Below are 17,621 nucleotides of genomic sequence, written 5' to 3'. Positions count from 1 at the left end.
GAACCGTCTCTGATGAACCTCCAATTTGACTTGATTGCATTAAGGGTGTTTGAGGTAATACTTGTGTCATCCATTAAGACAGCCAAACTGTTTTAAAATTTGATTTTATATACATTAAATATACCTGTATTGTCCTCATTCAGAAGTCAGGGCATAATGGGTGCAGACCTGTGACTAGGGTATAAATGCAAAATAGTGTAGTTAGAATTTAACTTCAACATTTGGGTCACTTCAAACAAATTTCAGATTCATACTCCTTGTCCTACAAAATCCTGTCATTTGTTTTCATGTAAAATCACATGACAGCTGAGCTCAGAAAATGCCACAAAAGCCAACTCTAAATAAGTGACATGCGTAGCAAGAGGCAGTTCAGTTCTGTAATTTTAGTATGATTTCTTTCTCGATTGCTGCTCTACTATGTTTACAGGCAATTTGAAATAAATGGCTCAGGTGTGCACAGGTCATCTGTTACTCTGTGTTTGTACCATTCCTTTGATCATGATGATGATAATGTGAAAACTGCTGCAAATGAGCACATTAGTTGCACAATCCTTGTGTTCAAACTTAGGATGTGTGCAGTTTCACTTGCACTTCCACTCATTGTGCACCAGCTTGTTTTGCAGGACTGCGGCGCAGACTGTGCAAAGTTTCAGAAGAGTGAACTGCAGTACAAATTCAACAAGAAAGCATTAGAAAGGCCCTATACCTCTAAACACTCCTGGGGAAAGACATATGGGGAGCACAAGCGCCACTTGGAGTTTAGTCATGAACAATATAGAGAGCTAAAGAAATACGCGGAGGAGATTGGCATTTTCTTCACAGCTTCTGGCATGGATGAGGTATGTAAGCGATACTGGAAAGACTAACAGAGTCCAGCTGATGTGTTATTGGTTATTACTTAGCCAGAATAGTTCTTACATAAAAAATAATACTAAATACGTATGGATATTGACTTTCTAAATGAAGAAACTGGAGTAATTGTAGTTCTGCCAGTTCACTTAGTAGTGAACATTATTGTGTCTCTACAATGGTTGAGTAGATGGCTGAACATTTTGGAGGATCTGCCATGAATTACACAGTAAATCATATGAGAGACAAGGTCTCAGTTGAACACCTTAAATGCTTACGTTCTTTTTTCTTCTAATAATCTAATGGAGAGGGTCTCCACCTTGCTCTGTTACTCTTTAAGCATTTACTGATTTTTGTCAGTGGGCTTTTGAACAGTCAGTCACCAGCTCCATGAAGCTCATCGGCTGCTGATCCCCCTTAAGAGATGTATACTTTAACTCTTGCATGTTGTCTACTTCAAAATAATGGTAATTACAGTATTAACAAATGGAGTGTATAATTCAAATGTGTAAACTGGAAAGATCAGGTAACAGTTCAACCTCAGTATAGATCAGAGAGTACAGATTGTTTTACTTTTCTTTATGGCCTAGAAATACAGAGAACCAAACTGAAAGAGACCCTGCCTAAGTAACCTAGCCACTCTTGCATAAGGCAAACATAGCTATGTCCCTGTCTCTGCAAGTTGCCTTATCCAGGATGGGACAAGTATGGGATTTATTTAATGGTTTAAAGTAATCTGTTTGGTGCCTTACTCTCCTTACCATCAGAGAGAATTCCTTATGTATTGGCTTAATCACCTTTCTCATAATTCTTTTGTCCTGCTTTGTCTGGCATAAAAGTTCCTACTTTTCTTATATCTCTTCACAGTGTATTTAAACACTGTTAATGACATCTCTTTTCTGTTTTGTATTCTCTGGACTAAGCAATTTCAATTCCTTCAATCTTTTAATGCTGTCTTTTCTAGTTGTCTGGCCATTCTCATGGCCTCTCTCTTTTACTGTCTTATTGACCAAAATCCTTTAATTGTTGTGCCCCAGCCAAGATGGTTAAAGCACCAAATACCATAAAAATTACTTCAGATATCTGATAGACAAAAAGGTGTAGTATTGCAATAGTCTGATGTTATGGACTTAGAAATAGAGCTGTGAAAAGACAGTGTTGTGGTGTTTCTTTTAGTGTTCTCTTCATGTGTAGGAACCCACAGAACACCACCTACTCCTTTAAGAAAAGAGTAATTAAATCCAGTAGTCTTAGACTTCTGTATCTGGGATCTTAAAGACCCATATGCCTTTGGGGGGAAAAAAAATCACATTCATTCTTCGATGCTAAAACATCCAGCTCCTAAAGGTAATAGTGCGATGCACTTTCATATGCAGCAGCTAAGATCACTTTCCATTTCTGGGATCCCTCTTTCTCAAGATGCTATGCTCCTTTGTGTGTGGCCTCATCAGCTAAATTAACAGTACTTACATATGTTGGTGCCTTCCTTTTTGAAGAGTAATTACATTACAGAATTTCTAAGATTTCTGGTGGCATTTCTGCAAGACGTGTTTGGAACTTAGGGCAAACATTCCATAAATTGATGTATTAAGACCTTGATAATATGTTAACTTCTGTAAATTGAACATCACCTCTGGAACTACAGCTGTGTTGAAGAGGTTAAATTCTGTGTTTATATATATGAGGAGATCAGTTAAGTGATGTGTGAAGTAAATAGGAAGGCTGCGAGTAACTCCTTTATCTACTCTGTTCCAATGTGTTCTGGAGACAAAACACATTGAACTACTATTGAGGATTACATTGAACTACTCCCTTTAATGTCATTCCTATTATTTCAGATTACTTCCTATTCCTTGAATCTCCTACAGAAAAACTGTAGTTGCCCCTCTCTCATAGTGCCAAAAAAAAACCCCAAAAAAAAAAGGCAAGAATGTTGGGGCCCACAAGCTCATCTTGAAGTTAGAGGAGCAGTGGCACTTACCTGTTCTAAGCAGCTATACCTACAGCTGGCTTGACCAGCTATGGCTGAGAGACCAAAGAGAGTGCCTTGAGACAAGGATCCCAGTCAGAAACCTGAGAAAGATCTGTTTTTGTAGCACAGACAACACCTCAATACTACTTCACCTGGAGGGAAGTCAGAAACTAGTATCTTCAGAATAGTAAATGTTATTTCAGGAGGAGTGTATTTTGGGGATATATATGACCTATTTAATTAAGGTTTGATTTTGCATTTTTGAATGGTTGTTTATTTCCCTGTGATAGTTCTTTATCTTTGATCCAGCTGAAGTTATGTGTTAATATGCAGTGATTTTTTGTCCTTGTAGATGGCTGTGGAATTTCTACATGAACTGGATGTTCCATTTTTCAAAGTAGGATCAGGAGATACAAACAATTTTCCATATTTGGAAAAGACTGCAAAGAAAGGTAAGCATTTTCTTTTGAGCCATCATGGTGAACATCACTGCCTCAGCAGATCAGTTATAAGATCCTCAAATTGATTTTAGAAAAAAATCTAAAGTATCTTTAGAAGTAAATCACCCTCAGAGTTGGAAAAAACCAGGTTCAGCCAGCTTCCTTTTCTAGTTTACTGAATTTGTTTACTTCAATCATTTATTTTAATCTTGTGTAGCTTTCTTACAGACACAGGACAAAACTTGTGCATGTTTTCTAATGGCTAGGTCGTCCAATGGTGATTTCCAGTGGGATGCAGTCGATGAACACAATGCATCAGGTTTATCAGATTGTGAAGCCCATCAATCCAAACTTCTGCTTCCTGCAATGCACTAGTGCATACCCACTTCAGCCAGAGGATGTCAATCTCCGTGTTATATCGGTCAGTGAATAACCCAGAGAGTGCCGTGGGTAGGGTACCAGAGAAGAGCTATGCATTTCTATTGAGATATATTTCCAGATTTTAGGCATGCTGGAATTTGCTTCTGAGAAGTTAGAAAATGTATCATGTTCTTGTAATTCATGCTAGTGTAGAAGTAAAAATATCCATTGGATCCTCTTTTAGCAGAACTCAACTTTAAGGAATATGATAAAGGATATTACTGGAATATTCACAACTAAACAGAGGAAAATACAACATATGGTTAACAGGTTAACCCTGTGCTTTGTAGTGCAAAGAAAAAATACACAGACTGTTACCATTAAGAAGGTGTGTGGAACCGAGAACGTAGAGGGCCAAACAAGAAACTTCTGTTAAAAATGCTTAATGTGAATATCAAAGCAGTGAAGAAAATGGTTTAGGCCCTTGTATAGTTTCTTTCACTGAAAATATTACTTGGATATGCCTGATAATGATGTGAGAAAATTTTCCCAAACTGGCCACTGTTCAAGCACTTCTCTACCTGATGTGCACGTTATTTTTAGTAGAATGAGACATGGATGTATTTAATGGCCTTTAGAATTGGATGGCTGACCCCTATGTGTGGCTGAAAGGATTGCTTCAGATTTTAAATACAGGGTTGAGGAAATACGCCTTGGATATAAGTTAAGTTTAACCAGTCCACTGCGTTCTTGGATGAAAATAGAGCACTGCTCTGTTACTGTAACTTAGAGATGTAGGCTTTGAAGACCTTCAAGATTGCAACTGAATTAAAAGGAAAGCATAAGAGAAGTTGTAGAATTGAACATACCTCCTTTTCCTTATTAGTATTGTAGTGAAAGTTAGACATGACAGTTAGAAATGCAGTGTGACTTGTTGAATATAAAAAAAATTAATTCTCAGCATAATCAACTGCTTGTTTTGTGTCACAGTAATTATCCATGGTTTCCACTGCAGTTAGCGCTATTAAATTTGCTTTATCTTTGAAATTGCTACCTTGGTAACCAAAACCAATTCTGTGATCATTCAAGGCATATCAGTCAGCTTTTCCTGATATCCCCATTGGCTATTCGGGTCATGAAACTGGCATAGCCATTTCAGTGGCAGCTGTTGCTATGGGTGCTAAAGTAGTGGAACGCCATGTGACTCTTGACAAAACATGGAAAGGAAGTGACCACCAAGCATCCTTGGAGCCAAATGAACTGGCAGATTTAGTGAAAGCCATCCGTACTGTGGAAAAAGCATTGGGTTCTCCAGTCAAACAACTCTTGCCCTGTGAAATGGCTTGCAATGAAAAGGTAACTTTTGCTTTTGATTCATGTATAAGTGAAAGTCATTTAGGATTATAGCTAATAACTATATTCAGAAAAATAGCTTGCTGTTTGTTTATTGCAGCAGTATTTCTGCCTCTGCACTTAAATTTCTGCTGCTATGTAGCAGCATGCACAGTATTTATGTCCTTAAGTGCCATGTCCACACATCTTTAAATACCTCCAGAGATGGTGACTCAGTCACTTCCCTGGGCAGCCTGTTCCAGTGCTTGGTAACCATTCCATTTCAGCGAAGAAATTCTTCCTAATACCCACTCTAAACCTAACCTGGCACAACTTGAGGCTGTTTTCTCTTGTCCTATCACTTGCTACCTGGGAAAAGAGACTTGATACCCACCTCACTACAGGCTCCTTTCAGTTGGTTGTAGAGAGATAAGGTCTCCTCCCAGCCTCCTTTTCTCTAGATTAAACAACTGCAGTTGCCTCAGTTGCTCCTCATAAGCCTTTTGCTCCAGACACTTCAACTGGTTTCATTGCCCTTCTTTGTACACGCTCCAGCACCTCAACGTCTTTTTTTGTAGTGAACCCTAGCCTGAAACCAGTATTCGAGGTGCAGCCTCACCAGTGCCAGGTACGAAGTACTCAGTAATACAAATAATAGGTCTGTATGGCTGTATACAAGGTGCTTTTACACTGAGCAAGGATACTGGTCAGTCTGATCAGAGTCCTTTTCTGTTCAGATTCTGTAAAATTCCACTGAGCCATTATCCGATTTCAGAAGGGATCTGGATGTTCCCAGCAGCCTAGTTACAGTGAAGGTTTCCATGTTAACTCAATGATCATTTGAAGTAATTTAAGAAGTGATGGGGAGGGCAGTTACCTGCAATGTGTTCCCAAGTAACTGCAGAATACTTTTTAGCCTTTTTTTGGTATACTAAGCCTAGGAATGTATTGACTTAGACTTTTTTTTTAATTTCTCCTTCATAGCTCGGGAAGTCTGTTGTGGCAAAAGTGGCAATTCCTGAAGGTGCAGTGCTGACATTTGACATGCTGACAGTCAAGGTGGGGGAGCCTAAAGGATTTCCCCCAGAAGCCATCTTTGATCTGGTGGGCCAGAAGGTTATAAAAAATATCGAAGAAGATGAAACCATCACTGAGCAAGCAGTGGAAAATCCTGTAAAAAAAATGAAGTGCTAAACCATAGCACTCCATTCCGTATTTCATTATATCGTACTGCACAACATATTTAAGTATGGCAGCATGTTAGTCTAGAAGGAAGGGGTGTAATTTTAAGAATCCAAGCAGGTTAGATTTTTCAGGTTCTCACTAGCAGGAAGTTTTTGAAGCCAAGTAGGTATAAATTTTGAAGAGCAAAAGAAACTGTATAGCATTGTGTCTAGAAAATACTGTGCTTCTCTTTTCTTCAGTCCACTTAACCTTAGAGAAATCTTGAGTCTTGCCAAATCTAAGACCATAGTCTGATGCTTTCCAGTTTCCCTCTTCTGGTAAGAATACAGTAAATCACAACAGTTTTGTCTACACCTTGAATTGTTCTAACCCTGTATCTTTTGATGTTCCTCTCTTTTCTGCCACTGTCCTCACCCCTGTGATAACAGGATGCTGGTTGGAGTTGAATGCATTTAATTGAAAGTTTACATACACTGGACAGAAAACTACACGTGCAACCTGACAGATTTTTGTCAAGATAAAAGCAGGGAGTTGCAGGAATCTGCACTCTGTGGAACATGAGAAAGCAAGATTCTCAAGTGATAGTACCAAGAAAAATATTGGATATGTAGAAAAGTCCCATTTAAAAGGCAAGAGCCTTTTTATGAACTGAAAGACAAGAGGGCAATGCAACAAAGACAAAGGCGAAAAGTAGATCTGAGATGAATCAATGGTAAAATCTTAACCTATGCTTCAAAAAAAAAAAAAAAAAAAGTCACCAGAATCTACTGTGAACCAAGTGAAGCCTGGAATCTTAAATCAATTCTGCAGTGCATTTGGATACCTCTGTTTGTACCTGGGGGGAAAATTCTTGGGTAGGAAGCCTGGTGAAGACTGAGCAGCAGCCTTTCTGTACTAACAAGCAAATACATTGGGTTGTTTTTCCCCCAGCACTAGTGTTTGAGACAGCTGAGACTGGTTGTTTGACTGGAGCACATCACTGTGTGCTCTGTTGTTGCACGACAACTTCTCAGAAATGCAATCCCACTCCTACCAGCCTGCTGGTCTTCCCTTTGTCCAGGAAGGAGCCATATGGCAACAGCTGCAAACCAGGCATCCCTCAATTACCTTGGTTAGCTCAGAACTGCTTTGGTATATTTCATCTGCGTTTTCTCTGGGGCAGAATCATTTATTAGAAGTGGTGGTTATTTGGAACTTGCTTCCTCTTGGTCATGAGTTGGTAAAGTATCTTAAATTTGGTGGTGGTGTTTCTGTGTTTGGTGTACTGATAAGCTGTTTACTTTAAAAAATGTTTACCCTTCTGCAATTCTGTGGGAACTCTATTCATCTCTTTAAACTGGGAAACAGATTCTTTGAATAATGTGCTTGACTATATGTGACCTTTGACTCTTGCCTTACATTAAATAACTACTCAATTTTTTAAAGATTAATTTTTGTAATGTCCATTTGAAAAATAAATTCAGCTTATAAAACAAGCTGTGGTTTCTGCGTTTCAGCCTACGGCCAGACCTTGTCTTTGCTAGCACCAGTGATGATTTCAGGCCTTTAGTATTTGACCACCATAAGATTACCAGACCTGCTACAAGTAGTAGTGGTGCTTCACTCCAGCAGGGCTGGTCTTAGAGGCTGCAATATATACAGGATCCAAAAATTTCCAGCACTTTAATTAATGTATTGGAAGAAAAAAAAAAATTATCCCTGTAGAGAAACTTGCAAGTTGTATCTCCTGGTTTTATGTGAGCATACCTTTATCCAGCTGCAGTTAAAGAGCCTTTGCAAGTAGGACACAAAAATAAATTCTATTGGGGTGGTATACAAATGTTTCTTGTGCTTATAACCTATGCAGGAAGAACAGGGCCACCCAGAAGCCCAATTCAGAGTCTCTGTCACAAGATGAGCTAACGGTTATAAAGCTACAGAAGCTCCTAGTTGAGCTTTACTTGAACAGTTGGTGCCAGTCTTTGATTTTTCCTGAGATGATACTTAGGTATAAGCTATACTTAGGTATGAGCTAATTCACTTAGTGCATTTATTATCCAAATCTGTCCTTGTCAACTATAACAAAATGCAATATATATGAACTTGAAGCTTGAACCTATTACCATACACAACTGCAGCCCCTCCAGGCAGATGAGGGGAGGAAGTTCATAAAGATGGCAATATCCAGGTTCCGATCTGAGTTGTATATGCTTTTCTCAATGAGAAGTTTTCCATTTTGCAAGCTGAAAAGAAGTACAGAAAATATTATATATGGCACTTCAGGTGGTACATTGACATAATTTATAAAAATCAGGTCTTTCCACACTGAAAAATGCATATACGTTAAAAATTACAGTTGGTTTTCTTGAACTTAACTGTTACGTATGAACATAGTTACAACTTTCATATGACAGAGAATAATTCATGCAGATCATTGTTAAAGTGGCTTTAATAGAAAACACATGAAATAGTAGGCTTTATTTTGCTTTGTTCATTACGCTAGTTTGCATATTGCAATGGACCCTTCCCAGAGCCTCAATGCTGGGTAAACTGGTTCTGTGAACTTGCAGCAGAAAGTATGCAAATGAGCCATGCCATTAGAAACATTGTAGAATGAAAGGATTCCTGCTTCATAATCCAGAAAAATGCCAATGCGATCAGGATCATCTTCTATCAGGATGGGGATTCTCTCCCCCTTGTGAAATGCCCAGTATTCAAAGTCAAACTTCTTAAGGCACCAAGATGCTCTGTTCCAGCCCAGTCGACAGCTTTCAGAGTCTCCTTTTCTTCCAATGGAAGGGTATGCTGCACCAATCCACCATCCTGCTCCAGCACGAAGCAAGTCAACTTCCCAGTAATGGCTCCCAGAGAGGAATGCATCTCTGCTTAGCACCTGCCATAATTTATCGAATCTCTGGGGACTACGAGGGTAAAATATCCTCCTCCAATTACAGCTTACTGCAAGACGGTCATCAGACAATTTCAGCCTTGGGTGAAGGCTATCATATTCCCAGGTTGGTGATCTTGCATCTACAATAAAAAAAACACTTATTACCATTATCATGACTCTTGAAAGAAGTAAAAGTTATAAAAAGCCTACAAAAAATTCCACAGCTGGCAGTGTCTTGAAGTTTGAGGTTCTGCAAGGGAAAACCTGACATTTTTAAGAAAGTGCTATTTATAGGCAGAAATGCTTTAAAGTTTCATAGGCTTTAAACCAGGTCAGTAAAAGAGAAATAATGTAAATTAGTATATACATCGTTCACAAATGAGAAGGTAGGGAACAAATACTCAGAGCTTCTGCTTTATGCAGATTAGTGGGAGACATCTGGTGCAATTACAGCCTAATAATTTTAGACAGCACTAGAGCAGACACTTGCGTTGTGCGATTCCATTCCACTGAAATCGCATTTGAAGATGAGGCACCACAGCTCTTAGCAGCATCACTGTGTACACTGCAAAGGAAAAACCTGGCAGCAACCAAAGGATTTATAGCAGTTTACCTAACCTGACATTTAGAAGAATCACAGTCTGAAAGTATGCCCTAGAAAGCACTGTCTTTCAGCAGCAGCTTAGAGTATTTTTGCCATGAAGCAGCTGTCACAGGACTGAAAATTACAAAGGAAAAAAACCCTGATGTTTGAAGTGACACAATCACACAGGACAGGCCAAAAAGCTACAGCATTTTTAGGATGAGATTTTTCTCTGAAGATACCATCCTACAACTTCTTCAGTATTTAACTGCTGCACGTCTCTACAAAAGTTTTTGTAATATACTCTATCTCAATCATTTACTGTGTTAGCATGCATTTTCTGATTTCATGTTCTAGAAATAACCAAGATACTCCCTTTGAAAACATGATTTGGCATCCTTAAACAATTCCCTTCAGTCTCAAGGCTGATAAAACCAGTGAGAGAGCTGGGTACCTAAAAGACCATACACTGAATTACAGTACTGGCAAGCTATAGGTATAGGGACAGCATGTAAACCACTCTACCAGCACAGTACTGTTCCTTGCCCTCCCTACTGAAATGACAGCCAGAAGTCAAGTGTCCACTTGGCCACAGTCACGGCCTCCACTAGGAAATCTGGAAAAACCAACCTTCTCTTTACAGATGCTTGCCACCAGGTGCTACGGTAAAAGGGAATGTTACAGCTTTCAGATTAAAAACACCTACAGCACTCATCTGCTGCAGGCCGCAGGAAATTTCCAGTAGTTTCCAATCAGAGAAATGGAACAGTTTACTTCATCAGTTCATCTTTCCTACCAACACTAGAGGAAGGAATCACCTTAACTCATTTCATGATGGACATATACAGATGGACAGTGATCTGGAGAATAGAAAAGTCTTCAAAAAACTGAATTAGCCACTAGCTGGTTCACATACTGGCAGTTCTGAATACAAACAAAGGATCAAGATTTCACAGACAGTAAATTTTTTTCCCAACCTGAGGTATAGAAAAGGGTAATGACTTTCAGGCTGCTCTGAGAACTTGTTCCTCACAAACACTGTAAACATTAGAACCCTTTTAAAATATGATTTTAAGATAGTGGCAGCACATTGACTGTTTCAGTGACTGAGCCATAAGTGTTCGGAGTGCTTCTAACTAACTCTTGTTTAACCATACTTACGTTTTAAGAAAAGCAACCGATCAACAGGAGATGTGGTTTTCAACACTGTTCCAGGCTTCTTCTTTGCAGTGGCATTAAGGCTACTGAAAATGTCTGGACAGAGATGAAAAGGGACAGTTTAGGGAGTCTGCCAATGGAAGAACATGGCTGTACTGTCAAGAAGATTTTAAAAATAAAACACCATGAGCAATTTTGCTGGACAGGGTATTTAGGTTTTGCCTCTTTGGTGTGAATTGTACCCATGTCCTGGGGAAGGTTATACTGTCATGGTCCACTTTCCAAATTCTTGGCACAAACTGTGTTACTTCTTCTAGGGAAGGGCTACTCACTCTGTATGCTTTCAACCTCAACCCCATGCTCTTTGCATAGCATGGAGATGCTGGATCCTAGTGTTGCCAAGGAACTACACAATCATCATAACCCCAAATAAGCATCTCCCGTTCCTCAGAAAGCACCCCTCTATTGGATGAGGTCAGGCAGTGGAAGACAACTGCAGATGCTAGCTACAGAGTACAGTAACCTGCCATGGTTACTGTAGCAATTCTCCTGTATTCTACTGTAGCAAAATCTGCCCTTTCTGGTCTAACCATTTTCCCCAGCACCCTGCTATACTGTTCTTGGTGGCAACTCTAAGAAAAGGGATTATTAAAAGGTAGCTTGGTGAAGTGTAATGACTCGTTTTGCCCTGCTCACCAAAAACTCAACAAGCAGCAGGGTTTCTGCACAGTTATTTGGCTTTGTGGCTTTGCATCCCATTAGGAAACTCTTACCTTAATCATGCTAAAGGTCACTTAAGGAAGAAATACCAGCCCAAAGACAAAAGGACCTCTCATCAGAATATGTCAACCCACCTTTAAAGTACCAAATTTTTCAGACCGCCTGAGACACAAAGATGACCAGGTACATGAACTAAAAAAAAGTTTTCAGATTTTACAGGTACCTGATGTTCCATGCCTGACAGAGCACTCACACCCAACAGTGACAAAGACAGATAACAGGTGCATTGTGTAGGTGTGATGGTCTAGGGATGTAAACAAGGTAAGCTCTGCAGGAAAAAGTAAACCCTATTGAAATAACTGATAAGAGCTGAAAAAAAGGATCAGACAAACTTTAAGGCACATAAATCCATCTTCTGAGTTGAAAGAGAAACTTTCCTAAATTACCAAGGCTATAGCAACATTACACCAATGCTGTCAGAAAACAGTACCCATGCCTGAAAACCTGCTGCTTTGTCCAGCTGATTTGGTAGAAAGTCCTGCTCTTACAGACTACACTTTATTTAAAAGGAGAGCAGGAGAAAGCAAAATTCACAGCTGTCTCCCAGGTACCTTCTTTAAGCTGGGCTTCCAATGGTTTCTGTAGAATGGACTGAAGAACTGTCACAAAGTGCTTATAATGGTAAAGTATATGACCAAATGAGAGAGGTATTGGATGCCACTGTTCTAACAGGTGCCTGGGCTCCTGCATTTCTTTCTCGATTTGTGTGTACATCTGAGGGCAGAAAGTCAAATTCTCCAGTTAGTAGAGACAGTAACATGAACAGGGTCTTTCCTTCCCCAGCTCACCCACACCACAAAACAAGGACAGCTTCATCACTAGCTAAGCGTATGGGCTGTAACAGGCAGGCCTTGCTCTGTTTGTGCATTAGCTCCTCCTGCCACTGAAGCCAGGAGCTACCCCAGAATGGAGAACCTAGCAGTCATGGTTAAAACAGGGCCCTCTACAACACTCCAAGACGGGAATGAGTTTAACTTGGCTAAAACCCTTTGTGGGAAATCCCAACAAGGGAAAAATTAAATCATTGTTTTAAAAGCAATCTAAAGAAGAAAATCCACCCCCCCACACACAAATAAATCTCTCCAACCACGAAGAACAGCTTCCCATATGGAGCTATGTTGCTAGCACACAACCTGAACGCCAGAGCCGTATCACTCACAACAATGCAAACTCTCAAATCTCCTAAGTTTCAAGGAGGTAAAAATTGCACCACAGGCCTTCCCATAAAGAATGCCATCCTTTGGCTTGTGTCAGGGCATAAGCACATGGCAACACACGCTCACGATTAAGAGACATGAAGAAGTGTGTTCTATATATGCTTAAAATTAACACGAATTTCAGATGGACCTGATATCAATGCCATAGCAGAAACACCTAACAGCTCAAAAATCAGAAACCAAACTAGTTCATCAAAATACCAACAAAGAGACTAAAAAGCCATAAGAAAGATACTGCTTACATACAGAAGGATCCACAGCAGAGATCACTAGAGCAATTTACCAGGGACTGTGAGGGTAAGAGGTAGAAAGAGACCATACAATACCACCTCCAGCAACTGAATAGGATCACTTTGTTGCTGTATTTGTCTGATTCGATATGAGAAATTCTCCAGGGCTCCAAGGTTTTCTTGACAGGACTTCAACTGCTGATCATGTGCTTCCAAGGCTTGCTGAGTCTTTTCATCAATGAAGTTTTTTGCCAGATTCTCCTCTTCCTGAAGTAGTAACTGGAGCTCAGTCACTTTGTCTGACAGCTGCCTTTTGCTCATAATGGCATGTGCCTATAGATGAAGCAGAAGAGTGCCCGCACCACACTCGGACCGTAAACATTTCAGGCATTTCTCTCCCAGTGTTACATTTAGTTGCTGCATCTCTTGATAAATGGGTGTTTACCCCTTAAGGTAGTGCAGCCAAGATTTACCTGCTGATGTCCTGGATGGAAAAGCTCGAAGGCAGATTACAAGATGCTTATTTATGTAGAAAATGCTGTTTTCAGCTGAAATATACCAGGGCCACGTACTAACTGCTACAAGCAGGAAATATGGTCCTTCAGTAGCAACATTTTGCCTCCTTTTAAAGCAGACTAGGGACAGGAGCTGCTAGAAAAAGAAAGCCTCCAAAATGAAGTTACATCAAACCACAATGTCCCAAATCTCTATAGAGCTCCCTTCAGCTCTTACTGACATGTTTGTAACAGAGATGCTGGGAGATGGACTTAGAGCAAAAGCCACTTCATGACCTATAAAAATGAGGTGGAGTTCTGAAGTCAGAAAATAGAACTGTTCTTGTATTTACTTAACTCTGAAATCAGACTATTCAATAATGCAGTTCAGTGCAATGTACCATACATCAGTGAAGCCAGAATAACATATAAGGCTGGGGCTATTTACTCTTTCTCCACACAAAAATTCCAACATTGTTCTTCCAGAGATGTTCAGCTCATTGCAGAGTAAGGGCCAAGCCTTTTGAGACTCGGATTTCCCTCTTCTCTCCCTTTCATGGTAATACGTTGCAAGGGATATAGGGAACGAACACTCTTTTCCTGAAAAGCAGTAGCTGCCTGGGTATTTGAATAGCTACAGAGAAAGCAAATTGTCCTTCAGAAATTACCATCCAGTGGAGAAGCAAACCCCACCTTACCTTCAGGTCATTAGCAGCCTCCTCTATGCTCCTTCTGTTACCAGCTTCTTGCTCTTTTCTCTCTTCTAGACCTTTCAAACACAACGCCATGAGTTCCTATGCAGCAATGAAACAAAATAAAACACCGTTTCATAACATCTGCAAAAAACAGAAATCAGTATCCAGCTTGCTTTCCACACAGGGGAGTATGTGATGAAACATAAGGATTTCAACATTTCACCTGCTCCTGGTGGTTACAGTGGTAAGATTTGGAGAGCTGTGCCCATTAATACCATGTTCATATGGAACAGGGGAACCTATAGTGAAAAAACGGTTTCATCTTTAAATCTATGGCACTGTGCATTTCAAGACTACATACTAACGAAGTACTTCTATCCAGAGTATCAGTGGGAGGCTCTAACTAGAGTCAAAATCCAATGAATATTCCCAGTGTACAAAAGACCAGTCAGAAAACCCCACTATCACGACAGTGATGCTGTAGTCGGAATGCCTGCAACAACAAACATTATCAGCTTGGCTGGTAATCACAGTATCTGTGATTCCTTGTGGTGTGCCCTGAGACGCACTGAGCAGTACACCACAGCTAATGTTCTGCTGTGTCTAAACCTGCAGTATCACACCCGCAGTCCTCTGAAATCAGCTATCCTCTTTCCAGCAGGTTGAACCTGATGTTGGTGTACTTAACGATGCATTTTTGACAGTGCCATGAAAGATCCAAGCAATGCTGCCTCCATGCTCTCGGTGCACTAATGTTACAACAGAGCATCTCTGTAAATACCAGATAAAATAGCTCCAGAGCTGTAGCTGTTATTAGCGCCCTGTTCTGCAAATGGGACCCAGTCAAGAGCATCTGCATGCACTTGTACCAGCTCACTGCAACATCTCCAGGTCAGCCTGACTTTTAAACTCTGCAGGGTTGACAAACTGAGCATCATGGGCAACAGTGTGCATTTCTGACATATGCCTCCTTTGAAAGCAAATGCAATTTTTCACTTGATAATGACAGAGTTAGAAGAAAGTGGGCTCCAAGCAAAAGCCAGAGACTCTGCATCTGGAAGTCACTTGGCACAGGCACATCTATACAAGCAGATAAATGTTCTTACATGGAGCAAGACACTCATGTTATGCCATCCATTCCAGACAGTTTTCCAGTCTTGTCCCTGAAGGACCAGAAGGGTTCTCTGTCACTTGATAATGCAGGAGTTCTACTAGGTTATCAGCCTCTCTCAATTTATTTTGCAGCCTCGACCTCACTCCTTTCCTCACATATTGACAAAGACCACAGAGCACAACAGAGTCTTCCTTCTCTGCCAGTAAAACACCTCTGGCACTCACTCCCTCACAACAGTGATCATGTGCACATACTTACGCCAATCTCAAGCATTTCTGGTTAAGCATCACTTTCTTTACAAAGGTAAAAAAAAAACCTGCTTCCTAGAAGTGGAGACACTGTGCCTGCCACACTGGCAGGCAACCAGTGTCATTCACCCTGAGGACCCAACTCTAAAAAGATTCCTTTAGAGATTACCCAAATGTCGCAACTCCTCAACTGAAAGTGCTGTGGAAGTTAGGATTTCTGAGAGATGAGAGTAGCTCCAGTCAGGCTCAGAGGACACATAAGAAGTGCACAGCATACTGATCTTATGACTTGCATTCAGGAGCACAGAGGGTGTTCTTCCAGATGATTTTATACAATCTTAGATCCAGGGATGAACCAGCTGATGCACCTTACACACCGGTTCTCACCTCTTTTTAGCATCCATAGCTAGGATTTGCTAAACACACTGAGGAAGATTCCCACATGCTGGCTGGTTGATGTCACATCATAAAGGCTGCACAGAATTACTGCTCCCAGCAAACAAAATCACTAGTCAAAATATTATCACTTACACTACAACTGCTTTCAATAGTTTGTGCGTGAAATTTCTGCAGCCCTAAGCCAGTAGATATCAGTGTATCCCATCGGGAGACAAGTTTTCACCCTGCTCACTTCCTATTTTGGCACAGAGATAGGTAACTAGTTATCAACAGCATTTGCTCCCCTGTGGCAAACAGACACCCAGGAAACCATCAAAACTTGTGGCTTTGTGCATTTTACCATGGCTCAAATCTGGTTGCCACAGTTCAACACCGATATCCACATACTGCACCAGTGTCCTGAAGGGAATGAGAACACTGCAGTGAGTTCCCAGCTACAAGAAGGAGACTTTAGGATGAAAGCACAGCAGCAGGCAGGAGCAGTGCTCTGAGTGGCTCTGACATTTCTAGAAGTCTTTTCCCCATGCTGCTGTTTGCTCATGGCCTAGTGTACTGCCTTATGTCCTTGTATTGCTCTCTAACATGAAGTGCAATAAAACGCCAGAGGAATTGTGCATCTGCTAATAATCTGTGGCAACTAGGAAACTTCCAAGTAACAACGCTCAAAAATACCACAGAAGGAGCACAAAGGAGCTCTCTGAAATTATGTAGGGGAAAAAAAAAAAAGCTCCTAAATATCAAATCTCTGTGTTACTACTTTTTAAGCCTCCCAAGCTTAGCACCACAGTTTGCAGGCCTCAGCAAACCTCCTGAGAGACTCAGTGGACCAACACAAAGCACAGGCAGGAAGACAGGTTTGTAAAGCTTCCTGGAGTTGCTCAATGGACAGCTAAACTGGGATGAATATAAAAAGCTTAGGGAAGAACACTTGTGCTGGTGGTGGCCGGGATGGAGTTAATTTTCCTCATAGAAGCTCTTAGGGTTATGTGACCATACTGTGAGTGCACAAGAGGCTGGGAGAGGACACAAGCAGGCAGATGAGCTGACCTAATGAAAGAGATATTCCATACCATGTAATGTCATGATCAGCAACAAAATGGAGAGGAGGGGGTTCAGATGTGTTAGCCATCTTTTGCTCAGGAACTGACTAGGCATTGGCCTACCTGTGAGAGGCACGGAATGCCTCTGCATCACTTTTTAGTTCTGTTCCTTCTCTCTTCTTCCCCTCCTCCTTCACTTATTTTTATTTCAACCCATGAGTTTTCTTGGTTTTTAGTCTTCTTTTCCTCTTCCACCGTCCCACTGGGCAAGGGAGGGGGAGTGCGCAGGCTGCTGTGTGGCTCTTTGCTGCCTATCAGGGTTAACCCACAACAACCCCTGCTCCCCATCCCCAAGGAGCTGTCAGAGAACAGGTTCTGTGCATGGGGACTCACTGTGGTCTAGCAGGCTACAGCAACAAGGAAAGAGGATAAATGGAAATGACCTTCTCCCTTTCCCTGTAGTATCTATATTTCTGTCAAAGGTACTTCCTTCCAGTCTGGCAGTGAAAAAAAGTCCCCCAGAGCAACCAAACTCCTCTGATTCCCCACGCAGTGTCTGAGGAGAAAACAATGTCATGGGTGACCTGACAGTCAGTGTCACCTTCCCACTGTCCCTTGATTTATACGCCTGTTATGTGCGTGCTTAGGATGTGACT

General features: G+C 40.9%; 2 protein-coding genes across 2 annotated transcripts in view; one reads left to right on the top strand and one right to left on the bottom strand.

The window, feature by feature from the left end:
- NANS (N-acetylneuraminic acid synthase) overlaps window positions 1-6,318 on the top strand; it is a 7,301-nt gene extending 983 nt beyond the window's left edge. Inside the window, exons 2-6 of the mRNA XM_010131264.1 lie at window positions 624-839; window positions 3,174-3,273; window positions 3,528-3,682; window positions 4,711-4,977; window positions 5,938-6,318. Coding sequence (XP_010129566.1) covers window positions 624-839; window positions 3,174-3,273; window positions 3,528-3,682; window positions 4,711-4,977; window positions 5,938-6,147 — 948 coding nt within the window. The 3' untranslated portion in view covers window positions 6,148-6,318. The remainder of the gene's footprint in view (window positions 1-623; window positions 840-3,173; window positions 3,274-3,527; window positions 3,683-4,710; window positions 4,978-5,937) is intronic.
- A 2,128-nt stretch (window positions 6,319-8,446) lies between these two features.
- The window catches only part of TRIM14 (tripartite motif containing 14), a gene marked incomplete at its 5' end in the record, with an annotated part of 10,037 nt that continues 862 nt past the window's right edge, over window positions 8,447-17,621 (bottom strand). The window contains 5 exons of the mRNA XM_010131265.1: window positions 8,447-9,147; window positions 10,752-10,844; window positions 12,080-12,242; window positions 13,075-13,308; window positions 14,168-14,263. Coding sequence (XP_010129567.1) covers window positions 8,612-9,147; window positions 10,752-10,844; window positions 12,080-12,242; window positions 13,075-13,308; window positions 14,168-14,263 — 1,122 coding nt within the window. The remainder of the gene's footprint in view (window positions 9,148-10,751; window positions 10,845-12,079; window positions 12,243-13,074; window positions 13,309-14,167; window positions 14,264-17,621) is intronic.

This window comes from Buceros rhinoceros, unplaced genomic scaffold (assembly GCF_000710305.1).
Source record: "Buceros rhinoceros silvestris isolate BGI_N320 unplaced genomic scaffold, ASM71030v1 scaffold34732, whole genome shotgun sequence".
Classification (NCBI taxonomy): Eukaryota; Metazoa; Chordata; class Aves; order Bucerotiformes; family Bucerotidae; genus Buceros; species Buceros rhinoceros.
Note: the sequence above shows the minus strand (reverse complement) of the source record. Positions and strands in the feature narration are given on the sequence as shown.